The sequence below is a fragment of the Orbicella faveolata genome, unplaced genomic scaffold (assembly GCF_042242905.1).
Source record: "Orbicella faveolata isolate gen_17 unplaced genomic scaffold, um_ofav_v1 contig_25, whole genome shotgun sequence".
NCBI classification, from domain to species: Eukaryota; Metazoa; Cnidaria; class Anthozoa; order Scleractinia; family Merulinidae; genus Orbicella; species Orbicella faveolata.
Genome location: NW_028301553.1, coordinates 2,200,354 through 2,223,913, shown reverse-complemented (window position 1 = coordinate 2,223,913; position 23,560 = coordinate 2,200,354). Strand labels below are relative to the sequence as shown.

At 39.2% G+C, this 23,560-nt stretch overlaps 2 protein-coding genes and 1 pseudogene across 2 annotated transcripts; all 3 read left to right on the top strand.

Moving 5' to 3' along the window:
- The first annotated feature begins 967 nt into the window (after positions 1-967).
- On the top strand, positions 968-4,483 carry LOC149108547 (uncharacterized). The gene is made up of 2 exons (XM_089293070.1): positions 968-1,589; positions 3,842-4,483. The coding sequence occupies exons 1-2, from the start codon at positions 1,458-1,460 to the stop codon at positions 4,433-4,435; spliced, it is 726 nt and encodes a 241-aa protein (XP_089149196.1). The 5' UTR covers positions 968-1,457; the 3' UTR covers positions 4,436-4,483.
- A 122-nt stretch (positions 4,484-4,605) lies between these two features.
- On the top strand, positions 4,606-6,610 carry LOC149108546 (monocarboxylate transporter 10-like; annotated as a pseudogene).
- Positions 6,611-15,372: 8,762 nt separating this feature from the next.
- On the top strand, positions 15,373-17,698 carry LOC149108545 (monocarboxylate transporter 10-like). Its single transcript, XM_089294172.1, has 3 exons — positions 15,373-15,494; positions 16,054-16,628; positions 16,982-17,698. Exons 1-3 carry the CDS (start codon positions 15,404-15,406, stop codon positions 17,486-17,488), a joined length of 1,173 nt encoding a protein of 390 aa, XP_089150298.1. The 5' UTR covers positions 15,373-15,403; the 3' UTR covers positions 17,489-17,698.
- Positions 17,699-23,560: the final 5,862 nt, after the last annotated feature.

Genomic DNA, 23,560 nt, shown 5'->3' with positions numbered 1-23,560 from the left:
GTGCTCTGTTCTGTTGTAAAGCACTTAGGAAGCGGTAGAGTACTCAAGGAGAAGGGAAAAACACTCTCCTACGTTCCGTGTTTTCCCCTACACTTCTTTCGTGCTCTACCGCTTCCTGGATCCTGCGTGCTTTGCAACAGAGCACAGTCGAGGCTTCTTTATTTGTTAGTTATGATCATGATTAAGGTAATTGGTCGTTTTTGTATAACGTGCTTATGTCTTTTATTTCTGTGGGAAAAAGCACCATGTAGCCATCATTTAAATTTAGGTAAGCTTATTATTGTGGCATAAAACCAGTTTTGATTTCTTTGAGAAAAAACGATTAGGAGTGTTATTGAAGTTAATCGCTGAAACAAGAGATAACTAATGTCTAATGAACAGATAGTTAATCACAAGTTCTTATTGCTAGCCAGTAAGCGACCATGGATCATCTCCTCTCACTGCCAGTGAACATGTCTTACGTTCTTTAAGGTGATTAGAGAGCCCGTTTTCAGTACCCTTTTGAGGTAATTACAGCCTTTCTTTTACCATGATGTCCACATCAGCGATAGGAGTTGGGCTTTCCTCTTCCTTAGATGTACAAATGACGTTTCCAAACTCGTCTATCAGCTAAGTATGCTTGGGATTTGATGATGAGACCTGTGTTTAGCCTGGGCCCAGGACAATTGAGAAACAACGGAGGGAATGCTCAAAGTGGTAAAATCTTATTCAAAAGTCAAGAAATTACTTTATCAACTTGCATATAATGAAAAAGTGGTTTCAAATATAACTTAGTATAGTTTGTTTTCTTGTCTTTTGTTTTGCACGTGTTCATTCCATTCTCTATCTCGTGCTGCCAGAGTACCTCCAGTGGACCTTACATCACTTTACTGTCTCTTTACGCGATTTGCGCACAGACCTGTTCTGTTTGAACGTTTTAACAATGAAACACATCGTCTCCAACACTTATCGGGAGCAAACAGTAGCATCCAGTTAACAGGCCGAATTGAAAGGTAATTTCTTTTTTTCTGCGGAATGTCCATGAATTAAGGATTTTTAAGATTCCCTCGAGCAGTGCCCGGGAAAGTCACGAAAAATTCTATAAGTGCTCTTTAGATAGGCCGCGCCGTGTGATCTACTTGCGTCATTTATAAAAGCCTTTTGAATTAGTTTTGTTACTGTTTCACGGTCTCTGCGTTCTTTAATGATCACGAGAATGTACACGAAATGTACTTCCAATCTACAGGCGATGACAGCTTCATTTGAATCTCATTTGAATTTTTTTTTTCGTTTTTTGAAAGAATGTGTTTTACTGATATTTTAAGTTAGAGAGGACCATAATTGAGATAGTTTTCCTAGTTGATTGGTGTTTGATAAAGCAGAAAACCTCTGAGTGAAACTTAATGAACACAACAGCAAATTAATATTTGCATTAACGACAAAAAAACAAACAAAAAAAAAAACGCCCCCTTCTTATCATGGTACGTGCTTCCGATGTGATATTTAAAAGCGCGAGGCAAAGAATGAAAGAGATTCTCTTTACGGTAACACTCCTATATACATTAGTCGCTGAGATGACAGAAACAAACAGCAATGTGATTTCTAGCCCGGTAAGTGAAAATATTTCTGTTTGTAGAATTTTAATTTTATCAGGTGTTTCAGTGCTGCGAAAATAAAGTTTATGTTAAGTTAAATGGCAGTTAATCACATATCTATCAAAAATAAGTTTTGTACCAGAGAACGTTGCGTGGGATGTATTAAGAGTGAAGGAAAATAACGTTCGCTAACAAGAATCGTAGTGCTGTAACTTATGAGCAAAGGCTCACTTACATGGTGTGGCAATTTGTCACCTCCAGTTTGGCCCAGTTTGGCCCAGTTTGATAGTAAATGTGTGTAGAGCAGATAAAAATCGACCCTGGTTTAAACTATATATTGGTAGAGTTTTAAAGCAAACTGAATTTGCACCCAGCAATTTAGACCAAGTTTGAAAAGAAAATGTGTGCACGGATAAACAAAATTGACCCGAGTTTCATATACACGAATAAAAAAGATGCAGAAAAAAAAACCCGAATGACAAATCATGCCCCAGTTGTTCGAAGGCTGAATAACGCTATCCACCGGATAAATTGCTATCCAGTGGATACTGAGGTGTTAAAATTGAAAAAAAAAAAAAAAGAAAAAAGAAAAAACACGCTATCCGCTAGATGGTGTTTTATCCAGTGGATAGCGTTATCCACATTTCGAAAATCCCGGGCAAAGTGTACAAATCGTAGCTCCTCGATAGTCAAGTCGTACATAAAAGTATCGGTGGTGGACCTTATTTTCCGGTTCTTCGACCGGCCGGTCGCACGCGGGGGTGAAAATTTTCTGCCTGTTTGTCAATCTGGTCCGTTTTTAAATAGCGTTGAATTCATCTGAAAAAAATTTGGGGTATACTTTCACTGCTATGCTATCAGAAACGTGCTTCTTTAACCCCTAATACTCTGATACATGTTAGTTACGTTACGTAATAATGCAAATCTACTCCTGTGAGTGATAATATCGTTCATATTTTCATAATGCCATTGGTGCAAAAAGCCTGCTTGATATATGTTCATGTTTGTTGGGTTTTTGGTCTTTACAAAGCCAGTGAAAACTTCGATTAAGAAAAATATACTTAGCTTGTTAGGGATGTAGTAAGGAAGCCTTTATTTTTTGCAGAATAGCTGCAAATTAAGGACCGTGAGAGTGTCGAACAAGAAAGGCTTATCCTTAAAACGAAGATAAAGTTTCATCATGTTTGTGTACGAATTGAAGTTTTTAAAGGGGCCCTGCAACATCGGCATGGCGGAGGCTAAATTGTAGATAACAAGCACGTGAAGTGTAATCCACGTGACTTGTTTTTAAAGCATGGACTTTCTTAAACTTTGTCTAAACTATTTAAACAATGGGTCCTTAAGATTTCCGTATGGACACGCCTTAGTGCAGTTGCGGCATTCCCATTAAATAGCTTTGTCAGTTGAATATTAACAGATTTTTGTGAAAGACGCTTGTTAGCAGCTATATTTTCAAGTAAGTTAAAATTGGTATTTCCAAGCTAGACTTGGAAGATAGTCTAGCAAGCAGTGAACTATCTGTTACCTTAAGCTAAGAGTAAAAACCAAGATGACTTGCTGTTCAGAACCACAGCCGGTAACGTAAAATAAAGAAGAAAACTTTTCTTCAAAAGAAACGTGTCATTAAACACGATTTTCCATATTTAGGGATAAAAGCTTAGTTAAGGAATGTTACATAATTTTTTCATGTACGTTACTATGTGCCTCAAGCGGGAAAAATCATCAACCATGAAGTAAACAAAATTTGTTTTGCGGTTTCCAGGAGTAAATACGTAATAAATTAAAAAAATATGACCGTGCTCCCCCAGCTGACTCAAAGGCTTGATAAGAGACGGTCAGTCACAAGTCCATCGACGATCAAAACTAGAGTGTAACAAAGAATTTATGAGTGAGCGGTGATGTGAGCATTACTCTTCTACTTTCTTTCCATTAAAGGAAACCCTTTCCCGTGCCTCGATTAGTTCTGGAACTAGTTGCAGGGGCGAGCAATTCTTGTAACTGTATGTACTAAAATAAAGTAGTATTAATTTAAAGTTAAGTTAAGTTAAGTTAAAAAGTAGTGTGTGATGCGCAAATGTGATTCGTCAATTTCTGAATCAATTTATGGTGTTTTTAAAAAGGTATACTGGCGTGAAAAGTGAATTTTGATAAAATGCCTGTTTAAAACCGGATCTTGACTCCCTCCCACCCCACTTTACCTCTTTTTCTACTACTCAGTAATCTAGTGGTCGTAGATCTGATGCTAATCGTCGATCATTTTTTAACAGATGAATCAAGACAGTCAGAGCTGTATCGAAGCAAACGAAACTGGATGGAAACTGACTTGCTCAAATGATGTTGAAGATGTTAACGAAGAAGAACCTCCTCATGATGAAGAGAACCTACAGGACAGTGACACCCAACAGACTCGGCTTGATGCCAAGCCCTACTGTGAGAACAAACCTCGTCCTGATACAGAGGCTGTATATGCCAGTGACAGTCAGCACACTCAACTCGATGCCCAGGCCTACTGTGATAAGAAACCTCATCCTGATACAGAGGCTCTATATAACAATGAGCCATCTCGTGACGTTGTAGCCCGGTGTAAAGACGGATTCAATCTCGACAAAAACAGTAACGTTCAGCTTTTTAAAGAACCTCATCCCGACGAAGAGACTGGGTTAAATGAAATACCTCATCCTGATAACGAGACTCATTATGACAGAGGTTGGGCGTGGGTGGTTCTTGGAACAACATTTTTAATGGAATTTTTCGTTGGAGGGCTAATAACCAGTTCTGGAGTCATTTATGCTGCGCTAATCGACGAATTTAACAAATCAAGAGCAGAAACAGGTAAACTCATATTTAGTGCTTTGACTTAACACTTGATTCTTCTTACATTCTTGACTCTGCTTGACAGTTTCTTAGTATCATAGCTGGCCTGTGAAGAGGATGTTTTACTCAACCACAAATGAATTATAAAGCCCTGAAAGTTTGGGTCTACTTGCGACTCCGTTTGGTCAGGCCTTGCTTGAGCTTTCGTTGACTTGTGATGACTTGCACTAACTTTGGTTTAGATGAAATTTGCATGCAAGTCGATGCAAGTTTTTTTGCAACTTGCGTTTACTTGCGAGGAAGTATCTCTATGCAAGTATCTAAGCAGGTTCAATTTGCGACTACTTGCGAGTCCGTTTGGCCAGGGCTTAAGGTGAACATTTTAAAGACATGTTTACTCGATTTTTCAATTTCAAGTTTGATCTTTTTTTAATTAAACACAACTATTAAACATTAGCGAAACTAACCATATTTGCATGTTTTCCTTTCTGACTGATCAAGTTTCGATCTTTTCTTGCTATTTCCTGTTTAAGACGCGCCTCACACCTTCTCATCGTTGTTTTATTTTTTCCTATAGCATGGGTGAGCTCTCTAGCCGTATCTACATATTATTTATTCTCCCCTCTTGGAACTGTCATCGGAGAACGCTACGGATGCTGGGTAGTCGCCTTACTTGGTACCCTGGCCTGCTCTATTGGGTTATTGAGCTCTTCCTTCGTCACCAGTCTCCCGATGTTGTACCTAACTTACAGCTTGTTGTGGGGTATGGGTGCGTCTTTGGTGTATTTCGCTGATTTGCTGATTCTCACAAAGTACTTTAAATCCAGACTTTGCTTTGCCAATGGTATAATGGCCCTCGGTGGTGCAGTTGGAGGCAGTGTTCTTAGCCCGACCATGCAACAACTATTCATTCATGTTGGACTGGCCAACTTGTTCGCGTGCTCTCGGGAGCATTTCTCCTTTTGTCTGGATTTGCACTGGTTTATCGGCCAAGACACGGCGTGCGCCCACACGATAGTGACGTCACAACCTCTCAAACAGAAACAAAGCCTTTGTTTGACTGGGAGATTTTGAGCAACAAAGCATTTTTCATGTGGATCGCTGTCATTTTCATCTTTATGCTCGGTTACATGGTCCCTTTTGTTCATTTGGTGAGTTTTCATCATAAGTTCCTTTCAACCTTTTCGGGTATCTGTCCCCTTCAATAGATCTTGTTAGAAATTGTAGCTAAGGCAGATAACTGCTTGAAAGCTTTGAAATGTCCAAGAAAAGTGTCGTTTGTTGAAAATCTTTGCTGAAGGGCTCGGGTACCGCTTCGTATTATCTAATCAAAATCTAGAATAAACTCTTACGACTACACAAAAAGCTGTCTCGTCATCAAGGCATTCTGTTGCTTAGCAACCGTTCATTAGCCTAATACGTTTATTGGAGGCCAGATGGTGTTCAGTTTCCCTCCGTTACTGAATATGTACGTCACCAGGTTTTAATTTCTGATTTATTTCAGGTTCGCTTGGCTGAAGACCTTGGAATTGACAAGACTCGTGCCTCCCTACTGTTAACATTTGTAACTGTGGGATCGGGTTTCGGTCGTGTCATCTTCGGCCGCATCTCGGATATCCGACGCTTCAATCGCGTTTACATCGCTCAAATCGCCTTTCTTGTTGTAGGCTTAAGCAATTTTGTTGTACCTGTTACAGAATCCTTCACCATTTTAGCCATAGATGCTTTTATATTTGGTTTGTTCGGAGGATGTTACTTAATCATAAACCCAGTTATTGTTTGTGACATTCTGGGTCCGCAGAAAGTCTCGTACGGTTTAGGAATGACTTTCTTTATAATCGCCATTCCGCGAACACTTGGACCGCTGATCGCTGGATGGATTTATGACGGACTCCAGAGTTACGCTATCGCGTTCTACTCCTTGGGTGCCACAACGTGTATTTCCGCTGTCCTAGCTTCTTTTGTTCCAATTTTGTTACGAAAGCAAGGTGAATATGTAATAAACCCTTGATACAAAACCAAATGAAGCCCAGGTCATGTGGTCTCTGCTGACTATATCAAGACCCATAATTAGCCACTGGATTATATTATTTTTTTAATATTATACAATTATATACATAGATATGGTTTCGTTGTATAATTTGATAGAGCTGTCGTGTGAAATAATTTCTGCTAAAGGGCTGGCTACTTAATAAAGGCAACACAGAACTTTGAAAAAGAAATATTGTGTTGTGTCTTCTTTATTTAATTGTAAGGGTACAACTGACTCGCCGACTAACGACTGACTGACTAGGTGACTCACTGACTGACTCACTGACTGGCTGACGGACTCACTGACTGACTGACTGACTGACTCACTGACTCACAGACTCACTGACTCACTGACTCACCTTTTCTTTAAAGTTCATCTGTGTCGCTAATTAGAGCTTGCACTACGGAATTAATTTGACAACTTACCATATGTACATGTCCACTGAAATTGTGCATAATGTTTTGAAATAGCTACATAATTTATTCACTGTGGAAGGTAAACAAATCGTCCCTTACCTCCAGGAGAAGTATCCTTAAAGTTGGAGGGGTAAAAACATTCTTTTGACTGTCCACCTCCGTCCGGTAGCAAATCACACGGTACTGTAAACATACCAGCTAACGCCGCTTTGCGAAGACTATCTTGGCATTCCGAGATAAACTGTGTGCAAACTTTGCGACACGTCGGCAACGGAGTGTCGCGGCCTTCCTCGCATTTCGGCATATACAGCGAACACAAGATCTTACCCGCAAAATCTGAACACAATGTCAACAATGGAACTACAGGTTTAGAAGGGGAGCTTGAAAGTCTTGATAAGGTGTGCCATCGACATCCGGAAATCTTGCTGTTAACCTGTAGCCTGCACTGGAGCAAGACTTTACAGTGACAAGTTCGCAATTTTCTCCCGATACCAGAGGGATCGAGGAAGCAGCTAACAGAAACAATGTGTAAGCCAGATCCATAGTTTTGTCATTTGCATGAAATCGTGTTTGAAAGTTGCACACAACACCCTTTCAAACTCCAAATTTATGCGTTGTTGACAATCTACATTGTTTGATTCTCTGATCTCTTCGCCCGCAATGTGTTGTCAGCGGTAAAATAGGAGTGAAGAAATTGACGTCAGTTTTTTATGCGTCCTGTTATTGATGATAAATTGGGTCATAACTTTGTCAAAGTTTAGTGCGGAACCACTCGCCAGCGGCTCGTGGTTCCACAGCCACTTTGACAATATTATGACCCAATTTCTCATCAATAAGAGGACAGACGCATAAAAAACTTACGTCAATTTGTTTTTTACAATAACAAGACCCCAAAATGGTTAAATGCGGGGACTTAATTTGGGGAAAAGACGCCGTAAACTTGTCAAAAATTAACAAAGATAAGTGAATTTTATTCAAAATGACGCGAACATTGGCAGTAGCTTTTCTTGCTTTTTTAAGTGGCTACTTAAAAAAGTCAATAAAATCTCATTGGCTAAAAAGTTGACAGTTTGACAGCTGAAAGTTAAACTTGAAAGCTTGCATAAATTAAGATTTTATCCATCTGTACTCGTATTGATGACAAAAATGAGCCGATCAGCGAGCGAGAAATTAGACGGTTATTTTAACTCAATAGAAACACACAACTGGCACGAGCTGTTGACATAATGATGGTGCGAGCAAAGAGAATTTACATTCTGATGATCAAAGTAAATAAGTTGTTTCCCTTTTTTCCGTCGCGTTGTTTTCTAAAAGAAATGGAAAAAATGTTCTCCGTGTTATATTCGAGTTATAGAAATACTCGTGAAAGTTTAAGGGAACTCGAAAAAGCTCTTAACGTTCTCCCAAACTTCCACTCGTGTTTCTATTAAACAATTAGATTATGAGCTCGAGATTTCTATCGCGTGATAGTTGACGAGGGCGCAGCGAGAGCGTATAATCTAATAGTTTTAGTATAAACCTAATAGTCGTTCAAAACTCATCGAAACCCTTTTCTCAGACACTTCGAAAACGCCACCGGCCGTTATTTTGTTAGTAAAGGCACACTGCTACGCTACTCGCCATCTATCACAGAATAGACAGTGGGTAGCGTAGCCAATCAGAAAACGGCATTCGTGATAGAACGCTAACAGATTTATACTAAAACTCGATAGAAACACGGAACACGTTTTCTGTTTATTAAATAAAGAATGGCCCAACGGGGAAGGACACGTTATCTTACTCGGGGGGTTGAATTATCCTTTTATTGTCTTTGGCCCTCTCTACCGCATACGAATTATTTGCCGGTGACAAAATCAAAGTCGTCAAAATTGTAGTATGTTAGCGACATTTTTTTTTATTTTTACTTTATTTGTCTTAAGTGTTTTTAATATTTCTAACTGTAAAGCGCTTTTGAACTTTTAGGATATTGGCGCTATATAAATATTTTATTATTATTATTATTATTATTATTATTATTATTATGTTCACAGGGTTCATTGTGGGTGACTCTTACCATGTTGAAAGAAAGCAGTTGTATTTTTAGATACATGTATGACTTTTCTGCCTTTTGAAAATGTTTCTTGTACATGAACTTTGATCAGCAACGAGTGTCAGTAATCCGAAATCAAGCGACCACCCACATTGCTACGCATGAGTTTCAGTCCCAATTCTCAGTATTGTTTTACGTGGATCGGCAGTGAAGAAAAAGTACAATATTGTCCCGTTTTTGTTCCTCTGGTAGATTATTTTGACACACAGAATTAAAACCAAGAGACCAAACAAAAACAAGAAGAAAACGAAAAATCTAACTTGACTCGAACTTGACTCTGGCTTGAACTTAACTCCTTTTACAGTCGTACAGCCTGAAAAACACCGCCCCATTCGGTCGGAGTCTCGCAGTGTAGCTCATCATAGGGGGTACCTGACCGATGCATATTAAAAAAAAATGCTTTCTGCTCGATAGCCAGGTTTGATCCATCTTAGAATTTCTTCATTTTCCGGCCTACAAACCAACTTAAACTCGATACTTGCGTTAGATCACCTAGACCTTTGTACAAATTTTAAATTAATTGTCCCAACGACTTTGGGTAGCAAACGTTTCTGACGTTAGCCTTTCTTCGGCGCTACTCCTGCTTGCTCCTCATGGCAGTGTGCATTTGTCGTTAGCGAATGATTAAAGTGGCTTTACTGTGTAGCAAAGCCATTTGAATCGCAACTTTGCCAAGTCTTTGCAGTCCTTTAGAGGACAAAAAGTTAGAACAGATATACACAGAAATAAATTTATGATGAATGAAAAGAGCAACAACTGGTAAGTATATTGGATGTGTATAGGTGACAGGGAATTGAGTCATGGCAAATCGCGTTCCCTGCAAAGTTATGTGACTTATTTCCTACGCAGTCATCCCAGCGTGAGTGAGAGCCTGTCCCGTTGTGACGTCATATGCAAGACAAGTTCAATCGACCCACAATGAATCAAATTTGCTTCAGGCAATAGCTTTGACAAACCCGCCCATATAAATTAACTGACTAACCGCCTGATACAACCAGGTTCTTTAATACTGAACGCTCGATTTAGGCTGTAACCAAGTCTGCTTTCACTCTTTTCACCAGTTGCATGCAGAGCAAAAGTTTGGTTTGTTTACGTTTTGTTTTCTTTCGAAAAAAGATCTTGGGAGACTTGCTTTGTACGTCAGTGCAACTGATTAACTCTTTAATTGGTCATCAATATTGGACCTAATATTTTAATTGCTCACAATATATGCTATGGTATTATTCAATGGTATATTGGGGTTTCACTGAACTTTACGACAGGAGAAATTACTGACGCGTACCACGATTGTAAAATATCATTTTTAATGAACACCATTCGGTCCTGGCTATGCTTAAACTTTCCAAACATTTATATAGTGATTATTACTTAACGCATTTAATTATTGTGAGGTGTTAATATAAGACAACATATGGAAACTGTAGTCAACATCACGATGTCGTTTATTTGTACCAGTTTAGGAACTGAACGGATTTGAAAAAACACTGTCGGACTTGCTAGAATACCAAGAACAGAAATCAGGGTACGTTGAAGTTTTTTTCTTAACAATGCAGTTTTAATCGTCCGTTGGGAATGAGAAATAACTAAGACATTTATTTGGAAGGTGTTTCTATCATTCCAAGGTTTCAAAGCTCGCAACAGTGGTTGGAATCAGTCCGTTCTAGCTCTGTGGCTTAATTTCCTAAACCGTCACCACAGCCTATAGCTACTGAAATATAACTATTTATTACATTATACTGATATCGGCTTTTTTGCGCAGAATTTTCCGTCATTTTTCCTTTTCCTAGGCTGTTTCTGGGTACATTTATTTGAATTAGAATAAGACAAGTACACTTCCACCAGCAGGTTGTATCCATTAGTAGGTTGAAGTTACACAACAAATATTAAGCCCCCGCTCCACACTAAGCCGGGAATTTGAAAACGGAGGTTTCACTCGCACAACGCATCAAAATGTTTTCCGTCCACACGCCGGAGGAATTTAACAAACACATCAATTGCCGGTCATTGCGTATGTGACAAGTACTTAAATTTCTTCTCAAAAGTAGCATTGTTTAGCACGGCTGACGCCACTTTTACTCGTTTGGAAAATATAGTTTGGTTTGAAAATTTAGCCGAATGCGTGGGGAAATTAGTGGATTCTTTATCATAAAACAAATAAAGAAGCCTTGACTGTGCTCTGTTCTGTTGTAAAGCACTTAGGAAGCGGTAGAGTACTCAAGGAGAAGGGAAAAACACTCGACTACGTCCCGTGTTTTCCCCTACACTTCTTTCGTGCTCTACCGCTTCCTGGATCCTGCGTGCTTTGCAACAGAGCACAGTCGAGGCTTCTTTATTTGTTAGTTATGATCATGATTAAGGTAATTGGTCGTTTTTGTGTAACGTGCTTATGTCTTTTACTTCTGTGGGAAAAACACCATGTAGCGATCATTTAAATTTAGGTAAGCTTATTATTGTGGCATAAAACCAGTTTTGATTTCTTTGAGAAAAAACGATTAGGAGTGTTATTGAAGTTAACCGCTGAAACAAGAGATAACTAATGTCTAATGAACAGATAGTTAATCACAAGTTCTTATTGCTAGCCAGTAAGCGACCATGGATCATCTCCTCTCACTGCCAGTGAACATGTCTTACGTTCTTTAAGGTGATTAGAGAGCCCTTTTTCAGTACCCTTTTGAGGTAATTACAGCCTTTCTTTTACCATGATGTCCACATCAGCGATAGGAGTTGGGCTTTCCTCGTCCTTAGATGTACAAATGACGTTTCCAAACTCATCTATCAGCTAAGTATGCTTGGGGTTTGATGATGAAACCTGTGTTTAGCCTGGGCCCAGGACAATTGAGAAAAAACGGAGGGAATGCTCAAAGTGGTAAAATCTTATTCAAAAGTCAAGAAATTACTTTATCAGCTTGCATATAATGAAAAAGTGGTTTCAAATATAACTTAGAATAGTTTGTTTTCTTGTCTTTTGTTTTGCACGTATTCATTCCATTCTCTATCTCGTGCTGCCAGAGTACCTCCACTGGAACTTACATCACTTTATTGTGTCTTTACGCGATTTGCGCACAGACCTGTTCTGTTTGAACGTTTAAACAATGAAACATATCGTCTCCAACACTTATCGGGAGTAAACAGTAGCATCCAGTTAACAGGCCGAATTGAAAGGTAATTTCTTTTTTTCTGCGGAATGTCCATGAATTAAGGATTTTTAAGATTCCCTCGAGCAGTGCCCGGGAAAGTCACGAAAAATTCTATAAGTGCTCTTTAGATAGGCCGCGCCGTGTGATCTACTTGCGTCATTTATAAAAGCCTTTTGAATTAGTTTTGTTACTGTTTCACGGTCTCTGCGTTCTTTAATGATCACGAGAATGTACACGAAATGTACTTCCAACCTACAGGCGATGACAGCTTCATTTGAATCTCATTTGAATTTTTTTTTTCGTTTTTTGAAAGAATGTGTTTTACTGATATTTTAAGTTAGAGAGGACCATAATTGAGATAGTTTTCCTAGTTGATTGGTGTTTGATAAAGTAGAAAACCTCTGAGTGAAACTTAATGAACACAACAGCAAATTAATATTTGCATTAACGACAAAAAAAACAAACAAAAAAAAAAAACGCCCCCTTCTTATCACGGTACGTGCTTCCGATGTGATATTTAAAAGCGCGAGGCAAAGAATGAAAGAGATTCACTTTACGGTAACACTCCTATATATATTAGTCGCTGAGATGACAGAAACAAACAGCAATGTGATTTCTAGTCCGGTAAGTTAAAATATTTCTGTTTGTAGAATTTTAATTTTAACAGGTGTTTGCTGCGAAAATAAAGTTTATGTTAGGTTAAATGGCAGTTAATCACATATCTATCAAAAATAAGTTTTGTACCAGAGAACGTGGCGTGGGATGTATTAAGAGTGAAGTAAAATAACGTTCGCTAACAAGAATCGTAGTGCTGTAACTTATGAGCAAAGGCTCACTTACATGGCGTGGCAATTTGTCACCTCCAGTTTGGCCCAGTTTGGCCCAGTTTGATAGTAAATGTGTGTAGAGCAGATAAAAATCGACCCTGGTTTAAACTATATATTGGTAGAGTTTTAAAGCAAACTGAATTTGCACCCTACAATTTAGACCAAGTTTGAAAAGAAAATGTGTGCACGGATAAACAAAATTGACCCGAGTTTCATATACACGAATAAAAAAAATGCAGAAAAAAAACCCGAATGACAAATCATGCCCCAGTTGTTCGAAGGTTGAATAACGCTATCCACCGGATAAATTGCTATCCAGTGGATACTGAGGTGTTAAAATTGAAAAAAAAAAAAGAAAAAAGAAAAAACACGCTATCCTCTAGATGGTGTTTTATCCAGTGGATAGCGTTATCCACATTTCGAAAATCCCGGGCAAAGTGTACAAATCGTAGCGCCTCGATAGTCAAGTCGTACATAAAAGTACCGGTGGTGGACCTTATTTTCCGGTTCTTCGACCGGCCGGTCGCACGCGGGGGTGAAAATTTTCTGCCTGTTTGTCAATCTGGTCCGTTTTTAAATAGCGTTGAATTCATCTGAAAAAAATTTGGGGTATACCTTCACTGCTATGCTATCAGAAACGTGCTTCTTTAACCCCTAATACTCTGATACATGTTAGTTACGTTACGTAATAATGCAAATCTACTCCTGTGAGTGATAATATCGTTCATATTTTCATAATGCCATTGGTGCAAAAAGCCTGCTTGATATATGTTCATGTTTGTTGGGTTTTTGGTCTTTACAAAGCCAGTGAAAACTTCGATTAAGAAAAATATACTTAGCTTGTTAGGAATGTAGTAAGGAAGCCTTTATTTTTTGCAGAATAGCTGCAAATTAAGGACGGTGAGAGTGTCGAACAAGAAAGGCTTATCCTTAAAACGAAGATAAAGTTTCATCATGTTTGTGTACGAATTGAAGTTTTTAAAGGGGCCCTGCAGCATCGGCATGGCGGAGGCTAAATTGTAGATAACAAGCACGTGAAGTGTAATCCACGTGACTTGTTTTTAAAGCATGGACTTTCTTAAACTTTGTCTAAACTATTTAAACAATAGGTCCTTAAGATTTCCGTATGGACACGCCTTAGTGCAGTTGCGGCATTCCCATTAAATAGCTTTGTCAGTTGAATATTAACAGATTTTTGAGAAAGACGCTTGTTAGCAGCTATATTTTCAACTAAGTTAAAATTGGTATTTCCAAGCTAGACTTGGAAGATAGTCTAGCAAGCAGTGAACTATCTGTTACCTTAAGCTAAGAGTAAAAACCAAGATGACTTGCTGTTCAGAACCACAGCCGGTAACTTAAAATAAAGCAGAAAACTTTTCTTCAAAAGAAACGTGTCATTAAACACGATTTTCCATATTTAGGGATAAAAGCTTAGTTAAGGAATGTTACATAATTTTTTCATGTACGTTACTACGTGCCTCAAGCGGGAAAAATCATCAACCATGAAGTAAACAAAATTTGTTTTGCGGTTTCCAGGAGTAAATACGTAATAAATTAAAAAAATATGACCGTGCTCCTCCAGCTGACTCAAAGGCTTGATAAGAGACGGTCAGTCACAAGTCCATCGACGATCAAAACTAGAGTGCAACAAAGAGTTTATGAGTGAGCGGTGATGTGAACATTACTCTTCTACTTTCATTCATTAAAGGAAACCCTTTCCCGTGCCTCGATTAGTTCTGGAACTAGTTGCAGGGGCGAGCAATTCTTGTAACTGTATGTACTAAAATAAAGTAGTATTAATTTAAAGTTAAGTTAAGTCAAGTTAAAAAGTAGTGTGTGATGCGCAAATGTGATTCGTCAATTTCTGAATCAATTTATTGTGTTTTTAAAAAGGTATACTGGCGTGAAAAGTGAATTTTGATAAAATGCCTGTTTAAAACCGGATCTTGACCCCCTCCCACCCCACTTTACCTCTTTTTCTACTACTCAGTAATCTAGTGGTCGTAGATCTGATGCTAATCGTCGATCATTTTTTAACAGATGGATCAAGACAGTCAGAGCTGTATCGAAGCAAACGAAACTGGATGGAAACTGACTTGCTCAAATGATGTTGAAGATGTTAACGAAGAAGAACCTCCTCATGATGAAGAGAACCTACAGGACAGTGACATCCAACAGACTCGACTTGATGCCAAGCGCTACTGTGAGAACAAACCTCGTCCTGATACAGAGGCTGTATATGCCAGTGACAGTCAGCACACTCAACTCGATGCCCAGGCCTGCTGTGATAAGAAACCTCATCCTGATACACAGGCTCTATATAACAGTGAGCCATCTCGAGACGTTGAACCCCGGTGTAAAGACGGATTCAATCTCGACAAAAACAGTAACGTTCAGCTTTTTAAAGAACCTCATCCCGACGAAGAGGCTGGGTTAAATGAAATACTTCATCTTGATAACGAGGCTCATTATGACAGAGGTTGGGCGTGGGTGGTTCTTGGAACAACATTTTTGATGGAATTTTTCGTTGGAGGACTAATAACCAGTTCTGGAGTCATTTATGCCGCGCTAATCGACGAATTTAACAAATCAAGAGCAGAAACAGGTAAACTCATATTTAGTGCTTTGACTTAACACTTGATTCCTGTTACATTCTTGACTCTGCTTAACAGTATCTTAGTATCATAGCTGGCCTGTGAAGAGGATGTTTTACCCAACCACAAATAAAGTATAAAGCCCTGAAAGTTTGGGTCTACTTGAGACTCCGTTTGGCCAGGCCTTGCTTGAGCTTTCGTTGACTTGTGATGACTTGCACTAACTTTGGTTTAGATCTAATTTGCATGCAAGTCGATGCAAGTTTTTTTGCAACTTGCGTTTACTTGCGAGGAAGTATCTCTACGCAAGTATCTACACAGGTTCAATTTGCGACTACTTGCGAGTCCGTTTGGCCAGGGCTTAAGGTGAACATTTTAAAGACATGTTTGCTCGATTTTTCAATTTCAAGTTTGATCTTTTTTTAATTAAACACAACTATTAAACATTAGCAAAACTAACCATATTTGCATGTTTTCCTTTCCGACTGATCAAGTTTCGATCTTTTCTTGCTATTTCCTGTTTAAGACGCGCCTCACACCTTCTCATCGTTGTTTTATTTTTTCCTATAGCATGGGTGAGCTCTCTAGCCGTATCTACATATTATTTATTCTCCCCTCTTGGAACTGTCATCGGCGAACGCTACGGATGCTGGGTAGTCGCCTTACTTGGTACCCTGGCCTGCTCTATTGGGTTATTGAGCTCTTCCTTCGTCACCAGTCTCCCGATGTTGTACCTAACTTACAGCTTGTTGTGGGGTATGGGTGCGTCTTTGGTGTATTTCGCTGATTTGCTGATTCTCACAAAGTACTTTAAAGCCAGACTTTGCCTTGCCAATGGTATAATGGCCCTCGGTGGTGCAGTTGGAGGCAGTGTTCTTAGCCCGACCATGCAACAACTATTCATTCATGTTGGACTGGCCAACATGTTTCGCGTGCTCTCGGGAGCATTTCTCCTTTTGTCTGGATTTGCACTGGTTTATCGGCCAAGACACGGCGTGCGCCCACACGATAGTGACGTCACAACCTCTCAAACAGAAACAAAGCCTTTGTTTGACTGGGAGATTTTGAGCAACAAAGCATTTTTCATGTGGATCGCTGTCATTTTCATCTTTATGCTCGGTTACATGGTCCCTTTTGTTCATTTGGTGAGTTTTCATCATAAGTTCCTTTCAACCTTTTCGGGTATCTGTCCCCTTCAATAGATCTTGTTAGAAATTGTAGCTAAGGCAGATAACTGCTTGAAAGCTTTGAAATGTCCAAGAAAAGTGTCGTTTGTTGAAAATCTTTGCTGAAGGGCTCGGGTACCGCTTCGTATTATCTAATCAAAATCTAGAATAAACTCTTACGACTACACAAAAAGCTGTCTCGTCATCAAGGCATTCTGTTGCTTAGCAACCGTTCATTAGCCTAATACATTTATTGGAGGCCAGATGGTGCTCAGTTCCCCTCCATTACTGAATATGTACGTGATCAGTTTTTAATTTCTGACTTATTTCAGGTTCGCTTGGCTGAAGACCTTGGAATTGACAAGACTCGTGCCTCCCTACTGTTAACATTTGTAACTGTGGGATCGGGTTTCGGTCGTGTCATCTTAGGCCGCATCTCGGATATCCGACGCTTCAATCGCGTTTACATCGCTCAAATCGCCTTTCTTGTTGTAGGCTTAAGCAATTTTGTTGTACCTGTTACAGAATCCTTCACCATTTTAGCCATAGATGCTTTTATATCTGGTTTGTTCGGAGGATGTTACTTAATCATAAACCCAGTTATTGTTTGTGACATTCTGGGTCCGCAGAAAGTCTCGTACGGTTTAGGAATGACTTTCTTTGTAATCGCCATTCCGCGAACACTTGGACCGCTGATCGCTGGATGGATTTATGACGGACTCCAGAGTTACGCTATCGCGTTCTACTCCTTGGGTGCCACAACGTGTATTTCCGCTGTCCTAGCTTCTTTTGTTCCAATTTTGTTACATAAGCAAGGTGAATATGTAATAAACCCTTGATACAAAACCAAATGAAGCCCAGGTCATGTGGTCTCTTCTGACTATATCAAGACCCATAATTAGCCACTGGATTATATTACCTTTTAACATTATACAGTTATATACAAAGATATGGTTTCGTTGTATAATTTGACAGAGCTCTCGTGTGAAGTAATTTCTGCTAAAGGGTTAGCTACCTAATAAAGGCAACACAGAACTTTGAAAAAGAAATATTGTGTTGTGTCTTCTTTATTTAATTGTAAGGGTACAGCTGACTTGACGACTAACCTTACGACTGACTGACTAGGTGACTCACTGACTGACTCACTGACTGGCTGACGGACTCACTGACTCACTGACTCACCTTTTCTTTAAAGTTCACCTGTGTCGCTAATTAGAGCTTGCATTATGGAATTAATTTGACAACTTTGTACATCTACATGTCCACTGAAATTGTGCATAATGTTTTAAAATAGTTACATAATTTATTCACTGTGGAAGGTAAACAAATCCTTACCTCCAGGAGAAGTATCCTTAAAGTTGGAGGGATAAAAACATTCTTTTGACTGTCTACCTCCGTCAAGTAGCAAATCACACGATACTGTAAACATGCCAGCTAGCCCCGCTTTGCGAAGACTATCTTGACATTCCGAGACAAAACTGTGTGCAAACTTTGCGACACGTCGGCAACGGAGTGTCGCGGCCTTTCTCGCATTTCGGCAGATACAGCGAGCACAAGATCGTACTGGCAAAATCTGAACACAATATCAACAATGGAACGTACAGGTTTAGAAGGGGGGCTTGAAAGTCTTGATAAGGTGTGCCATCGACATCCGGAAATCTTGCTGTTAACCTGTAGCCTGCACTGGAACAAGGCTCTACAGTGACAGGTTCGCAATTTTCGCCCGCCGATACCAGAGGGATGGAGGCAGCAGCTAACAGAAACAATGTGTAAACCAGATCCATAGTTTTGTCATTTGCATGAAATCGTGTTTGAAAGTTGCACACAACACCCTTCCAAACTCCGAATTTATGCGTTGTTGACAATCTACATTGTTTGATTCTCTGATCTCTTCGCCCGCAATGTGTTGTCAGCGGTAATATAGAAGTTAACAAATTGACGTCAGTTTTTTATGCGTCCTCTTATTGATGATAAATTGGGTCATAACATTGTCAAAGTTTACTGCGAAACCACAGCCACTTTGACAATATTATGACCCAATTTCTCGTCAATAAGAGGACAGACGCATAAAAAAAACAATAACAAGACCCCAAAATGGTTAAATACGGGGAATTAATTAGGGGAAAAGACGCCGTAAACTTGTCGTAAATTAACAAGGATAAGTGAATTTTATTCAAAATGACGCGAACATTGCCAGTAGCTTTTCTCACTTTTTGAGTGGCTACTTAAAAAAGTCAATAAAATCTCATTGGCTAAAAAGTTGACGGTTTGAGAGCTGAAAGTTGAACTTGAAAGCTTGCATAAATTAAGATTTTATCTATCTGTACGCGTATTGATGACAAAAATGAGCGGATCAGTCCGCGAGAAATTAGACGGTTATTGTAACTCAATAGAAACACACAACTGACACGAGCTGTTGACGTAATAATGGCGCGAGCAAAGAGAATTTACATTCTGATGATCAAAGTAAACAAGTTGTTTCCCTTTTTCCGTCGCGTTGTTTTCTAAAAGAAATGGAAAAAATGTTCTACGTGTTTTATTCGAGTTATAGAAACACTCGTGAAAGTTTGAGGAAACTCGAAGAAGCTGTTGAAACACTCGCCTGTCGGCTCGCGTTCCCACAGCATTTATTGTTTTCCCAAACTTCCACTCGTGTTTCTATTAAACAATTAGATAATGAGCTCGAGATTTCTATCGCGTGATAGTTGACGAGGGCGCAGCGAGAGCGAATAATCGAATAGTTTTAGTATAAACCTACTTGTCGTTCAAAACTCATCGAAACCCTTTTCTCAGACACTTCGAAAGCGCCAGCGGCCATTATTTTGTCAGCAAAGGGACACTGCTACGTTACTCACCATCTATCACAGAATAGATAGTGACTAGTGTAGCCAATCAGAGAACGGCATTCGTGATAGAACGCTAGCAGATTTATACTAATTAACAAACGGTAAACGCCATAGCGTGCACTATTGAGTTATGGATGCACGCGGAAGGTTGCTAAGAACGAAAGAAGCGTAAGAGTCGCACGAGGCGATAGCCGAGTGCGACTCTAGCTTCCTGAGTGATTAGGAAACCTCCCAAGTGCATCCATAACTCAATAGTGCACGCTATGGCGTTTACCATTTGTTTTATAACGTAACATTGAGACATTGGAACAACAGAAGTCCTTTTATTGAGCTACATCACAAAAAAATGTTCGTGTAGTCTTACATGACATGAGAAAACAAGCGCGCGAAAATTCATTCATGACAACCGACTGCACACCAGTAACTCGATAAAGTTTCATCTTCACACAACTGTGAAGACCGTTTCGCATTTCTGGCAGAAGAACGTCGGCCATTACTTTGGAAACAATGTCTGTCAAAAGATTTGCTTTGTAAACAGTGGCACACACGTCAGCAGCGTACACCCATGGGCAGATAGTAGACGCTAAATTAACCAATCAGAGCGCGCCCTTTGCTTTAGTTATGTTGTAAAACTCGATAGAAACACGGAACATGTTTTTTATTTCTTAAATAAAGAATGGCCCAACGGGGAAGGACACGTTATATTACTCGGGGGGGGGGGGGGGTTAAATTATTCTTTTATTGTGTTTGGCCCTCTCTACTGCGTACGAATTATTTGCCGGTGGCAAAATCAAAGTCGTCAGCATTGAAGTTTGAACACAGGGTTCATTGTGGGTGACTTTTACCATGTTGAAAGGAAGCGGCTGTAGTTTTTGTTTAGTCATTGAAATCGCCTCCCATAATATACATGTATGACTTTTCCGCCTTTTGAAAATGTTTCTTGTACATGAACTTTGATCAACAACGAGTGTTAGTAATCCGAGATCAAGCGACCACCCACGTTGCTACGCATGAGTTTCAGTCCCAATTCTCAGTATTGTTTTACGTGGATCGGCAGTGTCAATCGATTCACAATGAATCAAATTTGCTTCAGGCAATAGCTTTGACAAACCCGCCCATATAAATTAACTGACTAACCGCCTGATACTGAATAATACTGAACACTCGATTTAGGCTGTAACCAAGTCTGCTTTCACTCTTTTCACCAATTGCATGCCGAACAAAAGTTTGGTTTGCTTACGTTTTATTTTCTTACGACAAAGATCTTGGAACACTTGTTTTGTACGTTAATGCAACTGAGTAACTCGTAATTGGCAATCAATATTGGACCTAATATTTCAATTGCTCACAATATATGCTATGGTATTATTCAATGGTATATTGGGGTTTCATTGAACCGTTTACGACAGGAGAAATTACTGACGTGTAACACGATTGTATGATATCGTTTTTATCAGATAATGAACGCCATTCGGCCCTGACTATACTTAAACTTTGAAAATATCTATATAGTGATTATTACTTAAAGCATTTAATTATTGTGAGGGTGATAATATAAGACAACATATAATATATGAAAACTGTAGTCACCATCACGATGTCGTTTATTTGTACCAGTTTGAGAACTGAACAGATTTGAAGAAACATTGTCGGACTTGCTAGAATACCAAGAGCAGAAATCAGGGTACGTTGAAGTTTTTTCTTAACAATGCAGTTTTTAATCTTCCATTGGGAATGAGAAATAACTAAGTCATTTATTTGGAAGGTTTTTCTATCAATCCAAGGTTTCAAAGCTCGCAACAGTGGTTGGAATCAGTCCTTTCTAGCTCTGTGGCTTAATTTCATAAACCGTCACCACAGCGTGTAGCTACTAAAATATAACTATCTATACACGATATATCGGCTTCTTTGCGCAGAATTTTCCGTCATTTTTCCTTTTCCCAGGCTGTGTCTGGGTACATTTATTTGAATTAGAATAAGGCTAGTACACTTCCACCAGCAGGTTGTATCCATTAGTTGATTGAAGCTGCACAACAAATATTAAGCCCCCGCTCCACACTAAGCCGGGAATTTGAAAACGGAGGTTTCACTCGCAAAACCCATCAAATGTTTTTCGTCCACATGAAAACGAAAAGCCGGCGTTTTCAAACTCCTACGGTTTGAAGAGCGTTTACGAAAAGCTCCGTTTTCGTGACGGTATGGACGGTAGCCCTAACCGTGGAAATAAAGATGCGGCATAATGTGGAGGAGAAAACTCAAATATTTTCTGATGTCTAAGACCGATCAGTTATCGGTGGTCGGAATAGATCCCGCGAAGGCTTCGTGGAACAGCATAGTTACTGCACCAAGATTGTGAACAAAGATCAGACAGGAGATACTTTCTGCTATTGTTCTGTTCTGTTGTAAAGCACTTAGGAAGCCGTAGAGCACTCAAGAAGAAGGGAAAATCACTCTCCTACGTTCCGTGTTTTCCCCTACACTTCTTTCGTGTTCTACCGCTTCCTGGATCCTGCGTGCTTTGCAACAGAGCACAGTCGAGGCTTCTTTATTTGTTAATTATGATCGTGATTAAGGTAATTGGTCGTTTTTGTATAACGTGCTTATGTCTTTTACTTCTGTGGGAAAAACACCATGTAGCCATCATTTAAATTTAGGTAAGCTTATTATTGTGGCATAAAACCAGTTTTGATTTCTCTGAGAAAAAACGATTAGGAGTGTTATTGAAGTTAATCGCTGAAACAAGAGATAACTAATGTCTAATGAACAGATAGTTAATCACAAGTTCTCATTGCTAGCCAGTAAGCGACCATAGATCATCTCCTCTCACTGCCAGTGAACATGTCTTACGTTCTTTAAGGTGATTAGATAGCCCTTTTTCAGTACCCTTTTGAGGTAATTACAGCCTTTCTTTTACCATGATGTCCACATCAGCGATAGGAGTTGGGCTTTCCTCTTCCTTAGATGTACAAATGACGTTTCCAAACTCATCTATCAGCAAAGTATACTTGGGATTTGATGATGAGACCTGTGTTTAGCCTGGGCCCAGGACAATTGAGAAACAACGGAGGGAATGCTCAAAGTGGTAAAATCTTATTTAAAAGCCAAGAAATTACTTTATCAACTTGCATATAATGAAAAAGTGGTTTCAAATATAACTTAGTATAGTTTGTTTTCTTGTCTTTTGTTTTGCACGTGTTCATTCCATTCTCTATCTCGTGCTGCCAGAGTACCTCCACTGGAACTTACATCACTTTACTGTCTCTTTACGCGATTTGCGCACAGACCTGTTCTGTTTGAACGTTTTAACAATGAAACATATCGTCTCCAACACTTATCGGGAGTAAACAGTAGCATCCAGTTAACAGGCCGAATTGAAAGGTAATTTCTTTTTTTCTGCGGAATGTCCATGAATTAAGGATTTTTAAGATTCCCTCGAGCAGTGCCCGGGAAAGTCACGAAAAATTCTGTAAGTGCTCTTTAGATAGGCCGCGCCGTGTGATCTACTTGCGTCATTTATAAAAGCCTATTGAATGTTAATGATCACGAAAATGTACACGAAATGTACTTCCAACCTACAGGCGATTACAGCTTCATTTGAATTTCATTTGAATTTTTTTTTTTCGTTTTCTGAAAGAATGTGTTGTAGTGATATTTTAAGTTAGAGAGGACCATAATTGAGGTAGTTTTTCTAGTTGATTGGTGATTGATAAAGCAGAAAACCTCTGACTGCAACTTAATGAACACAACAGCAAATTGATATTTGCATTAACGACAAAAAAAACAAACAAACAAAAAAACGCCCCCTTCTTATGCACGTGCTCCCGATGTGATATTTAAAAGCGCGAGGCAAAGAATGAAAGAGATTCTCTTTACGGTAACACTCCTATATATATTAGTCGCTAAGATGACAGAAACAAACAGCAAAGTGATTCCTAGCCCAGTAAGTTAAAATATTTCTGCTTGTAGAATTTTAATTTTAACAGGTGTTTGCTGCGAAAATAAAGTTTATGTTAAGTTAAATGGCAGTTAATCACATATCTATCAAAAATGAGTTTTGTACCGGAG